Source organism: Lycorma delicatula, chromosome 8 (genome assembly GCF_047948215.1).
Source record: "Lycorma delicatula isolate Av1 chromosome 8, ASM4794821v1, whole genome shotgun sequence".
In the NCBI taxonomy this organism is placed as follows: Eukaryota; Metazoa; Arthropoda; class Insecta; order Hemiptera; family Fulgoridae; genus Lycorma; species Lycorma delicatula.
In genome coordinates this window covers 26714569-26727008 of record NC_134462.1, presented here as the reverse complement: position 1 = coordinate 26727008, position 12440 = coordinate 26714569, and the positions used below count along the sequence as shown (strand labels likewise).

Genomic DNA, 12440 nt, shown 5'->3' with positions numbered 1-12440 from the left:
GCTATATATATATATATATATATATATATATAGAGAGAGAGAGAGAGAGAGAGAGAGAGAGAGTTTAAATCAACACAATTAAAAATTTGATAAAAAAAAATAAAAAACTGAACTTCACAAATTTTACCTTTCCAACTTCTTCTCCCTTTCACCCTTCTCCCTCAACCCTCCCCCAGTTTCCTTTTTATCCACCTTTTCACCGTTTTCCCTTTTGCTCGCGCGTAAATCGGTCCATTAGTTTTTTGGTCTTTAGCGGACACACATACGAACATGCCTTTTATATATATATTTATATATAGAATAAAAAAGTCTGTTTGTATATTTGTTAGTTTGTTTCGTAAATATCTCAACACTGGCCCCACCTAGCGGGTATAATTTTTGCAAAAATATTTGTTTTCACGTAACTAATATTCATATTCTGAATATAAACCAAATCGGCCATAAATACAATTTTTCAGATATCTCGACGCCAGCGCCACCCTAGCGGGTCCAAACTAATTCAGAAACCTTTCCTGGCATGCGTCCAACCATTCCCCAAAGTTTCATCGCTATTGGATGAACGGTTTAGGAAGGCATAAGAGACATACAGACAGACAAACATTCATTTTTATATATATAGATTAATAAATAGATGTTATTCATTAATTAAAAAATTATAGATTTAATGCAGTAATACATTAAACAATTTTTAAAACTGATGAAATATCATTATTAAAAATTACATTCTTCATGTCAAAAGAAAAAAAAAAACATTTAGTAAAAAAAAAGGTTGTCAAAATTTATTAGAAGTTATTTATCTGCCTCATTTAAATTTTTAAATCTCATAATAAAATAAAAATTTATTAAAGTACACATATACAAACAAAAATGCAACACCGCTCTCCTCATCCATCACATATATAGTCTGGAATAATTGTAGGAGTGTTCAGAGAATTAAAGAACTGTTTGTAAAATTGGTAGTGTCACCTCAGAAACAAAAGAAATCTATAAGAAAATGTAATGTTTAATTTGACAATAGTCAATCTGTAGCATAGTTAGGTATACTTATTCAACTGAAGTTTTCTTGTCTCTTTAATAACTAGCAGTTAAAAGTAAAAAATTATGACATGTTTATTGATAGAAAAAATAGCTTATTCACTTTATTAGAAATTATTGATTTAATAGATAAATTATAATGGTAGTCGCTTCTTATTGAAATATATGACATGCAATACAAAAGATTTTATTGTTCAAAGAAATAACTTGATGTCTTGCCGAAGGCAATTTGTATTTATGGTTGGGATTTGTATGTTTTGAGTATTCACTACCAATAAAGATCATGGGAATGTAGTGAAGAAGAAAAAGACATGAAAATTTCAATTTTTAAAGATGAGAGATTAATAATTGTTTGTTTCATCTGCAATGAAACTGGCTTGCTATATGAAAAGTTTCTTCATTATCAGCCAGTTATTATTCACAAATGGTGTATTTTCTAAGCACATGTTAAAATTTAATCCCTAATTTCCTGAAAATAGTGTAGTAATATTAGGCAGTACACCTTACCATAATGTGCAAGGAAATACAGTGCCAAATTGTACATCCAATAGAATCATGTTAAACCATGTAGAGAGAAGATATGTTGAACATAGAACTTTATAAATTAATGCTATTTGTAAAAAATAAAAGCAAAACATTACAAATCTGTAGTTGAAAGAATAAGTCCATGGTTTTTATTTTTATCAGATTTAAATTCTATTGAACCCATTTATGCTTAAGTAGAAAACTGGATTGCGACTCGTCTGCTGTGTTGTGAAAACTTGTATTACAAAATTTGAAAGTATAACTATCAACGAATAGAAAGAATGAATCATTTAAAAAAAATTTAAATGATTAGACAATTACACGGTCCAGTTGAAGCTCAGGTAGAAAACGATTTATAAATTAAAATTATTAAATTCAGACAAAAGTAATAGCACTGAAGATGAAAACTGTGATTAAAAATTATTTAAATGATGTATTAATAATTATAACTTAAGTTAATAGTTTTAGTGGATGTAATTGAGCTTTATTCATGAATAAAAACTATTTGAATATTTGTTTTATTAAATTATATTAATAAAATAAAAGTTTAGCAAGAAAGAACTACGAAAGAAAAACCTTTAAAGTTTGTACCAAAGAAGAATGGTGTTCAGTGTCTTTTAGTGATTGTGAAGGTGTATAGGTGTATCCATTGATTTAATACAGTGTAGAAAATGTTTTACCACAATGAAGTATCTGTGAGCAGACTGGAAAATTAATAATTGTTACATAAATATTAGACATAAGAGCGTCAAACACCCCATCTATAGTTACAGCTGAAGACAACATTGAAATCATAAATGTTATGGCTCTGAAAGACAGAATATTTATGAAAGTAGCAAATGATCACAAATTATTCATAGTTTTACCTACAAAATTATCTATAATAGACTTAACGTTCACAAATTTTGTCCAAGGTGAGTTGCAAAACACCTTACAAAACTAAACAAATACTCTTGGTCATTTGTGAATAAAATTTGGCCTGCTTTAAAAATGAAGGTAAAGTTTTCTTGGACAAAATCATCACTGATTTCAAGCCAGAGAGCAAATGGAAGAGTATGAAATGGAAACATCCACAGTTGCCTACTAGGAAAATTTCAAAAATTGACTATGGTTGTATATAATTCACTATGGTTTAATTTTAAACCATAAAATTAATCTATGGTGTATTTTTAAAGCATGTTTTAATTTTTTATGGCAGCAGCAGTAAGTTTGGCATGTGGCATGTCTCAAGGTTTACAGTAAACGTATGCACTGCATACAATAATAATGGCTGTGTTTTTGCCATTCATGATCCATGTTTGTTATTTAATATTAGTTGACTAAAATAAATTGCTAAAATTATCTGGGGTTTTTAAAATGTTGCATTAGGCGTTTACTATGTATAAGATAGATACACATAAACTTGTAATGTTGATCTTTTGATGAGGAAAATATACAAGAATAATTTTTGTTTAAAATATTATTTCAGGAGTTTTTTAAACCTATTTTACAATTAAAATTATTTGTCTAGGGCTTGGACTTAAATAATAAAGTACAATTGAATTGCCATAATATTAAATTTGTTGAAGAAAAGTTGTGAAAATAATAATGTACGAAGCATAGAATTACTTTCCTGTTGTTATTCATTTTCTTATCTGATATGAACTCTTGATCCTTAAATTTGAGTCGGGCCCATCCTGTGATAAACATCTTCAAGATAAATCTTCTAACACCAAGATATGTTTTGCAACTTAATTTACATAGTGATACTCAGTTTTCTGTAAAACTTATATCAAATAGTCTACTGATAGCAATTCTTTGTTATAGTGCTCAAGTTTGGAAGTATAGTGGAAGTAGTACAAAAAGTTTCTTAAAATTGGTTTTTAACTTTCCCCAAAAAATTCACCAGAATACTACTGATACTTTTTTTCTAACCTCTGGGACCACCGTTATGTACTGCTTCAGAGCATGGGATGAATGACAAATGTAGCATGTGTAAATACCATACCTGATCGGGATTCAAACCCGGACCACTCGATGAAAGGTCAAGATGCTACTACTCGCGCCATGCAGACCGACACTGCTGATACTTAGAAATGAGAATACTTAACGTATACTTGAATACTTTGTCATTGTATTTACAATATATTAAAAGAACTTTTAAGTTCTTTTAAAGTTTGGTAAAATCACAAAAAATAAATAATTCGAATGTAAAGAATTCTTACTTTGTAAAAAATTGGTCTCTTACATGTAAATAATATAATAAATTTATTTTCAAACATCAGTTTTTATGCATTGTAAAAGTTATTCACTGTTAAAATATAACTAAATTTAATATTTATATTTATTAAATAAATCCTAGAAAATATGAGTAACTTACCCTTCAGGAGAACCTGTATTTGGGATTACTTTCATACATGTAAAAAAAAAATCTTGATACTAATTAGAATATTAATTACTAGTTGTGGCTATAAGCAATAATTAGATTACAAACCTGAGTGATTATCATGAAGGTATCACTAGAACAAAGCGCTTGCATCTATTATAATTTAGTTAACATCATATATGAGAAAGGTATTATTGAGATCGATTGTAATTTACTAATAATAATAGTAAGAGGTCTAAACAAAAAGAGTATTTACTTGAAATTTAATACAAATCTTTATTCTCTGTAGAAAGATAAACAGCAGTAAAATATGTAACATAATTTTTAAAAAAACATAACATTTCTAAAAAACTAAATCCAACAAAATTTTAAATAATATAGATTAATATCTATGAAAACATTACTTTTTAATTGTAATAATTGCAGTTAAATCAGACAAATAAATTTAAATAAAATAGTATTTTAATGCAAATTCTCAGACAGCCCTTTGAATTGTTAGCAGATTGTAAAAGTGTTTTTAGGATTTCTAATTATTGTACATTTTTTAGGTTTCAAAACATTCATATTTTAGGAATTTTTCTTCTAATGAATGAGAAAACTAATTTTAAGATTAAGATGCTATGCATCATAAGAAAATTTTGTGGAAATTAGGAATTTTTTATCATCTAATGCTTAAAGTCATTAATTTCTTTTTACATGTGATGGAGTAATATTGTGATACATATATGTATTAAAATATTGATCATATTCTTTAAAGCATTTATTTGCTCATTTTTATACAACTATTTGTTTTGTTTATAGGTGAATAATACAATGATAAAGACTGGAAATAAATCAGATGATGAAGATGAAGACGATGATGACAATGATGATGATGATGATGATGAGGATGATGATGATGATGATGATGAGAAACAAGATTATGAAGATGGCAGTAATCAAGAACTGCCCTATAATCGTAGGAAAAACAATAAACCTAAGAAAATAAAAAGAACAGGGAGTGGTGAAGGTGATGACCATTCCGGTGATGCAGGGAAGGAGGACAGCAATGGTACTGATAAAACATCTTTTAATAAAAGAAATTTATTACACGATCACTTTCTAGAAAATCATGGAATCAATCAAGCCGAGATAGCACTTAGCCAACAAATGTCTGAATCAAACTGTGAAAATTTGGAAAATGAGGATGATTATGTTATGGCTGAAAATATGGTAGAAGCAGAAACAGTGTTCTGTTGTGAAGTTTGTGTTCGGGATTTCAATGATCGTGCCAGTCTGTGGTTACATATGTTATATTCTCATAGGGAAGAGGCTGCTACAGCGTGTGGATTATGTTTAAGAATTTGTTCTGACTATGTAAGTCTTACTGAACATATACATAATTGTCATCCTAAAGACAGTTTAAAATCTGACCAAAAACGTTACAGCTGTCAAATTTGTGGTCGGCAATTAGATTCTAAGAAAAAATTGTTGACTCATGTTAAAATACACAATTTATATGATAATACTGGTCAGATCGTTGATCCTGAATCCGTTATCGTAATGAATTCTAAATGTAACCAACAGAATTTACAGTCAATTTTAAAAGAAAGTACTGAGTATGAAAATTCTATTTTTGAAAATTTAAAAGAAGAAGGTCATGTTATGAGTTGTGAAATTTGTTTTAAAGTATTTCCTAATGAAGAGAAACTAGTTAAACATAAACAAAATGCTCATAGAAATTCACAGGGTCCTAATAGTATGAATAGCTCGACTACATATTACTTATACTTTTCATGCGAGTTGTGTGGATTGGCGCATTCAACACGCACTGAAAGATGGCGGCATGTCTTTTCTTGTCATGCCGATGAACCGTCTCTTTTGTGTGAAGAAGAAAAGTGTGGTAAGGTTTTTCCGAGTAGAGCTTTAAAGTCCGAACATGCTGCAACTCATCACTCTCTGCAAGGGGAAATTCCTAACACTTGTGAAGTTTGTGGTAAATTGTGGGCAACTAAAGTTAATTTTTGGAAGCACATGATGAGTGTTCATTCAGATTGTCTCCCATTTATTTGTGGTGTTTGTTTAAAAATCTTTTGTACAGTAGCCGATCTTTCAGCTCATGTTCGAGGTCGTCATTCTCCTTTAACAGGAGGTGATTTTTGCTGTGATATTTGTGGTCGCCCATATTCCAATAAATCCAAAATGTCTCGGCATAGAAAAATACATGTTTTACCTGAATCTGAAGGAGGTTTGCCTCCTGGTCATGAGCTTGAAGTGTCAACTCCGGTATCTGATAAGCAGTCTTCCATCGATGCAAGTGATCAGTTGAAATGTAGTTTGTGCCCAGAGGAAGAATTTTCTGCACTAGATCAATTATCTCAACATAGAAGATCAGTTCACAATCTGGTACCTTGTGATTTGTGTCCAAAATTCTATGGACGTTCATCTCATTTATGGAAACATGTTAATAAAATACATAAAAATCATCCTGATATAACATGTAATTTATGTTTCCGTACTTCTGCTTCACGAAGCCATCTAGCAAATCATATGACGAAACATCATAGGGATGAAAGTCAGAATTATGTTGACATTAGTGAACTTTCTAATGAAGAGTCTGTACATACATGTGAAAAATGTAAAAAGGTGTTCAGGAAACATATACTTATGAGAAAACACATGAAACATTGTATCGGTCCAAAGAATTCTGGTCCTACCCCATCTCCTTGTGATAAGTGCCCAAAAGTGTTTGATTCTCCAGTCTTGCTTCGTAAACATAAACGCACTTCTCATTTGTTATTCCGGTGTGAGCTTTGTGAAGATGTTGCTCTTGATTCTCGTATCGAGCTTATGGATCATATTAAAGAGGTCCATCCTAGACATCCTGATCTCGCTTGCAATTACGTAGGTTGTAATAAAATGTTACGATGTAAGGCTGATCTCGATAAACATAGAAGAGAACATAGACTCGGACGTATGCCTCCAACTTGCAGTTTCTGTGGTGAATTAACACCAAATAAAATGAAATTAAGAAATCATCTAAAAACGCAGCATCCACTATTAACAAAATATTTATGTGCAATTTGTTTAGTTACATTTAAAGATTTTGATGAACTGAAGAAACATGTTAACAGCAATCATAAAGCTATTTTAACAAAACCTAATGTTTGTCCGATATGCGCTCGTACTTATTCTAATAAAAGTAAAGTTTTAGCTCATATTCGTTCACATGGTGATCATTTCTTCCCCTGTAATAAATGTTTAAAAATATGCACTAAAGAAGAACAGTTAAAACGACATCTTGAAGCCCATATGGAAGAAAATTCTGAAGAAGAAATTGAAGATGAGGAAGATGATGAAACACAAGTTATAGAAACTGAAACTGTTATTGAGGAAACTGAAAATGCTGACAAAAATCTTGTAGTGGATGAAGATGATGAAGATGAAAATAAGATTGAAGATGTCAAAATGAAAAATGAGAATTCTGTTATTGATGTACCTGATGATATTATTGATAATGATGTGATTGAAGAAATACCATCTAAAAGGTCTAGAAGGTCTTATACACACGCTTGTTCTGCTTGTTCAAAAACTTTTACGAATGCAGGTGATTTATTAGATCACACTAAAACAGAACACAAAGAACTTCTATGTGCTTGTGGTAAAATAAGCGATAATATTGATAGTCATAATGCTCATGCAAAAAAATGTGTTTCAGCTAATAAGGCAGAAAACAATAAAAAATTAGGTTTAACCGATAATAAGACTGATTTAACAAAAACTACTTTACATCCTGATAGAAAAAGAAAGTCCGATTTAAGTAATAAAGAATATCAAAATAATACTAGTTTCATAAATATTGTTGAAAACAACATTCCTGTTAATGATAAAAATACAGATAAGACACCAAGTAGACAACGTGAAGTACGTAGAGTCTATAAAGTAGATGATGGATTATGTTTCTGTGAATTATGTAGTAAATCTTTTGATGCTAAAAGGCATTTGTGGCAACATTTAAGAAGATTTCATTTAAAAGAAGCAGCAACATCGTGCGGGGTTTGTCTTAAAGTTTGTAAAGATTATCCATCGTTAGATGCACATTTAGCAGCCGAACATCAAAATAATTTTGAAGGTGAAGGTAAAAATTTTACTTGTCGTGTTTGTGGTCGCTATCATAATTCAAGATCTAAGTTGGAACAGCATTCTATTATTCATCCCGGACAGCAAGCTCGAACACAAGCAGCTTTATTTAATTGTAGTTATTGTTCTATGGTGTTCAATTCAGAAACCGTGTTACAAAAACATGAATTATCAGAACATAAGGAACCTAATGATACTGGTGAGACAAAAGATACCGACCAGTTGGCTCAGGATGAGGATAGTAGAAGTAGCAGCAGTAGTAGTAGCAGCGCTAACAGTAGTTCTAGTAGCAGTAGTGAGAATAGCACTAGCAGTAATAGTAGCAGTTCGAGTAGTAGTTCTAGCAGTAGTAATAGTAGTAGCTCTAGTAATAATAGCAGCAGTTCAAGTAGTACTTGTTCTTCAGAAGATAATAAGATCGATAAAGCTGATGAAAGTAGTTGTGAGATAATTGATAGAGTAGATGAAAAACCGAATAGTTCAACCAAAAGAAGTAAGTTATCCACTAATTCAAAAAATAAAGATTCCACATTTTTAAATAAAGATGTAACTTCATTGGAATCTGATTCTAATCGTCCAAAATCAACAAAAGGTAATATTTTATTAAATAGGTTAAATAAAAGTTCTGACATAGGTACAATAAGTAAAACTGTTAATGAATCTCATAATTTTAAGTTAAATAGTGGTAACGAGAACTCTATGATCTTTATCGAGGATGATGACGATGATAGTAATACTAATAGTGAAAATATTAATAAATTGCATAAAGATAACAATAGTTCTTTAGTTACAACTAATGATACTAATGTATTAAAACAAAAAATTACTAATTACCAAGAAAGACAACAAACATCGCAAAACAAACTTAATTCAATCGATAGTGAACACTATCAGAAATTAACTAGTAATACATCTTACACAACAAAAGACAGTTTACTAAATTCATCCCGTTCTGATTGTTTTATTAAAGATAGCGGTGTATGTAATTTATCCGAAGATAGTTCTGTTTCTTCAGATGATTTGGAAACAATTAAAGATGTTAAAATGAGTCTTAATACTACAACAAATGTTTAAAAAAAATGTATAAACTTGTAACATATATAATATTACAGATTGTTACTCCCCTACACGATTGGTCTCTAATTTTTAAGTAATTTCTTACCTGAAATCGCTTGTTATAATTAATAATTTAAGTATTTTGTTTCAGTTACTTAATTGTATTATGTAAATTATGCGATGGTGAAACTGAAATTCTAATGTTTTATTTATTCCTTTTCTGGTTTAGCTTACTAAAGCTTTGGATGAAACTCAAAACCCTCCTCTTTATGTCATCGTACAACATACTTCAAATTTAAAAACTTACACCTGCTTAATCTGTTATTAAATATTTAATTTCATATTTTTTATAATCGATAAAATAAATGAGTCTTATTCTATAATTATATAACATTTTCATCCGCTTGGAGGCAAATACATTGCAATGATTGTTACCACTAAATGGAATTACAGTTTGTGCATGTAAATATTTATTCTTTTTTATACAAGTAGAAATTTGACTGAAACATCAGCATATTTTATATGTTTAGAATAAATAGCAAAATTATATATATTTGTTGAGCATTTTATGATGATTTTTATTAAATTTTAAAACTTATAACTTCATTTATTAAAATAAAGCATAAGAGAACAAATATCTATTACGAATGATATATATTTTTTAAATATTTGTAAGAAAAAGATATTAAAATTTACATAGTGTTATAAAATAGGAAAGAGAGCTAAATTTTTAGTTTTTTTAAAGGTTTATTCTTTTTAATTTGATTACAAAAAACTTGTTAAATTAGTAACAATTTTATGTACCTTTTGACTTAAGAATTTTTTAAATTGTTTTTACTGGAAAAAAAATTTAGAGGAAAACCGGTTTCACATGAAAAATAGATTATTACAAAGTATTTTTATAGTCAGGAAAGGATCTACTTGTTTGTAAATGTTTGTTATAAACATTTATAATATATTTTAATGTAATATTACATTCAGAAGAATCCTATTTTCATATTGCCATGGGTAGCTTAATTTTGGAGGAATGGTGTTTAAATAATGCATGTTGGTTATGATAATAATAATTTCTTATAAAATTTATAAAAAGGAAAAGTTTAATACTGAAGTGCAGTTCCATGGTGTTGCGATTTATTCCCTAGTTTCCATATAAATTCCAAAGTACTATCTGGCACAATTATTAATGGAATGTAAATGTAATGTGTTTCTTTTCCTCTTAGTTTGTTATCAGGTATATGATCGTGAAAATTTTGACAAATTTTTGTATTTAAGTCCAGAAAAACTTGGGATAGTGGTGGTTAGATTATGAAAATAAAAGAATTATGAGGATAAATGGAACTGTAGTTTGAATTGGATGTAAATCATCGATCAAGGTAACTCCATTTGGGTTGTTTTAACCTGTAAGTTGCATAGAACAATTTGTATTTTTTCTTCATAAGATTTAATTATGATAAAAAATAAACTTAGTTGTGCTGAAATGTTGTTATAATATTTTTATTTACTAACTCTGGCAACTACATTTTTATCCAAAAAAATTTTGATGAGAAATGAATTCTGTAACGTGTGAAAATGGTTTACCTGATTGGATTTTAACTCTGAATCTTCAAGATAAAAGACTAGGTTGCTATTGCTCCACTACAGAAGTCAGCATTTTTTAAGTGTTCATAATTTCTGTATTATAAAAAAAAGAAAGCTAAGTTGCAACTTTACTAAATACACAAAATTAAAATTAAACTTTGTCGACATTTATGATGGAATGATAGTAGCCTTTCATTTGAAAGATTCCAGTTCCAAATGCTAGGTAGGCTTGGTATTTTCATTGTACAAAATATCTGTCATATTCAAGCTTCAAGTAGGATGTCAGTTTTTTTTTTTATAGATTTTGACTTAAATACATACTTTTACAATGTACAAATAAATAAATAAGAACTTTATGTCAGCTTTTGAAGCAAAATTAAGTATATTAAGATTTTCAATATTGGTTTTTTTTTTTATCAAATGACTCCCAAGAGAGAGAGTAAAACTTTGTAAGTCACTGTGTTGTACATTGTTGATATTATTCTATGTAAAGATTTAATTATATCTCTTTGCTAATGTGTGAAATACACAGTTTTTAATCAGTCTGTATGTAGATAATAATTTCTGTAGGGTGTATATTTTGTACTGTAATCTATCTGACATAAATAACTGTACAGACTGTAATTATATTTATGTACTGTACAGTTTCTTTTCCTTTTACCTGTCATCTTTTTAGAAAGTGGGTTTATATTGTATATACCCCTGTTTTGTTTTCTATATAAAGAATAGTATTATTTTAATTTTAATTAAATCTGTTAATTAAGAAAATTACCCAATAAATGAGTAAAGGTTTTACACAGAATTTTATTTTTTTTTTTTTTAATTTTATCTCTTATTAATTATTTTTATTATTTCATTATTTGGTTCTTAAAACAAATGTATTAATCAAGTGAAAAATATGATACATTTAATTTTTTAATTTAAAAATGATTTACTAAATTTGTAATTGCATCAGATAAACATCACAGATCTAGTCTTCTTGTTACTTTAGTTATTAATTTAAATTATCTCTTTGATAAATTATTTATTAGTGTCTTTGAAATTAATTTTAATTTTCTATTGCAAGGTCTTGTTAAGCTTATTTTGAAGCAGTGCTATTTTATGTATTTAAATCATAATGTTGTGTTGTTTTACAGTGTGCTAAAGATATTTTTTAGTTTTTGAATTTACTATTATGTTTTTCTTTTTTATAGGAAAACTTCTGTGATAATAGAATGTTTAAAGATAGTCATTCATTTTTTTTGCATATATTCAGTCAGATTCATAATTATTTCAGGGTTGTTATATGTGATACCACAGATTATCGATTTCATTACATAATTTTTTTAGAAAACGTATACATGTATCTCTAAGCCATAGGTTGATTCGTTTTTCTTATTTATGAAAAGTGTTCGTAAATTTATCTTATGATTACATTTATTCATCATTTTTCCCTGAAATATTGCTTATGTTTTTAGCAAGTTAAAATTAGCCATTCTGATAAAGTTAGTCTCTTACATTTTGCTTCTGGATTGAGAAAAAGTAAGATTAATATTTAACTTAAACAGTTCTGAAACATTAATCTATTAAAAAGTCCCCAGACAAAAATGATTTTTTTTTCTTTCTACATATTCTTCCTGGAAAAAAGAATAATATCAAAAATGATATCCGAAAATCAAGAATAATATCTTTATTCTTGATTTTTCTTAGCAGACTTCTAATCCCATCTTTCTGCACAACTAAGGGAGATTATACATGGAATATCTTGTTTCACAGCAATTTT

The 12440-nt window shown here is 28.7% G+C and overlaps 1 protein-coding gene across 1 annotated transcript in view; it reads left to right on the top strand.

The window, feature by feature from the left end:
- LOC142329070 (uncharacterized) overlaps positions 1-9498 on the top strand; it is a 38445-nt gene extending 28947 nt beyond the window's left edge. Inside the window, exon 7 of the mRNA XM_075373368.1 lies at positions 4727-9498. Coding sequence (XP_075229483.1) covers positions 4727-9118 — 4392 coding nt within the window. The 3' untranslated portion in view covers positions 9119-9498. The remainder of the gene's footprint in view (positions 1-4726) is intronic.
- Positions 9499-12440: the final 2942 nt, after the last annotated feature.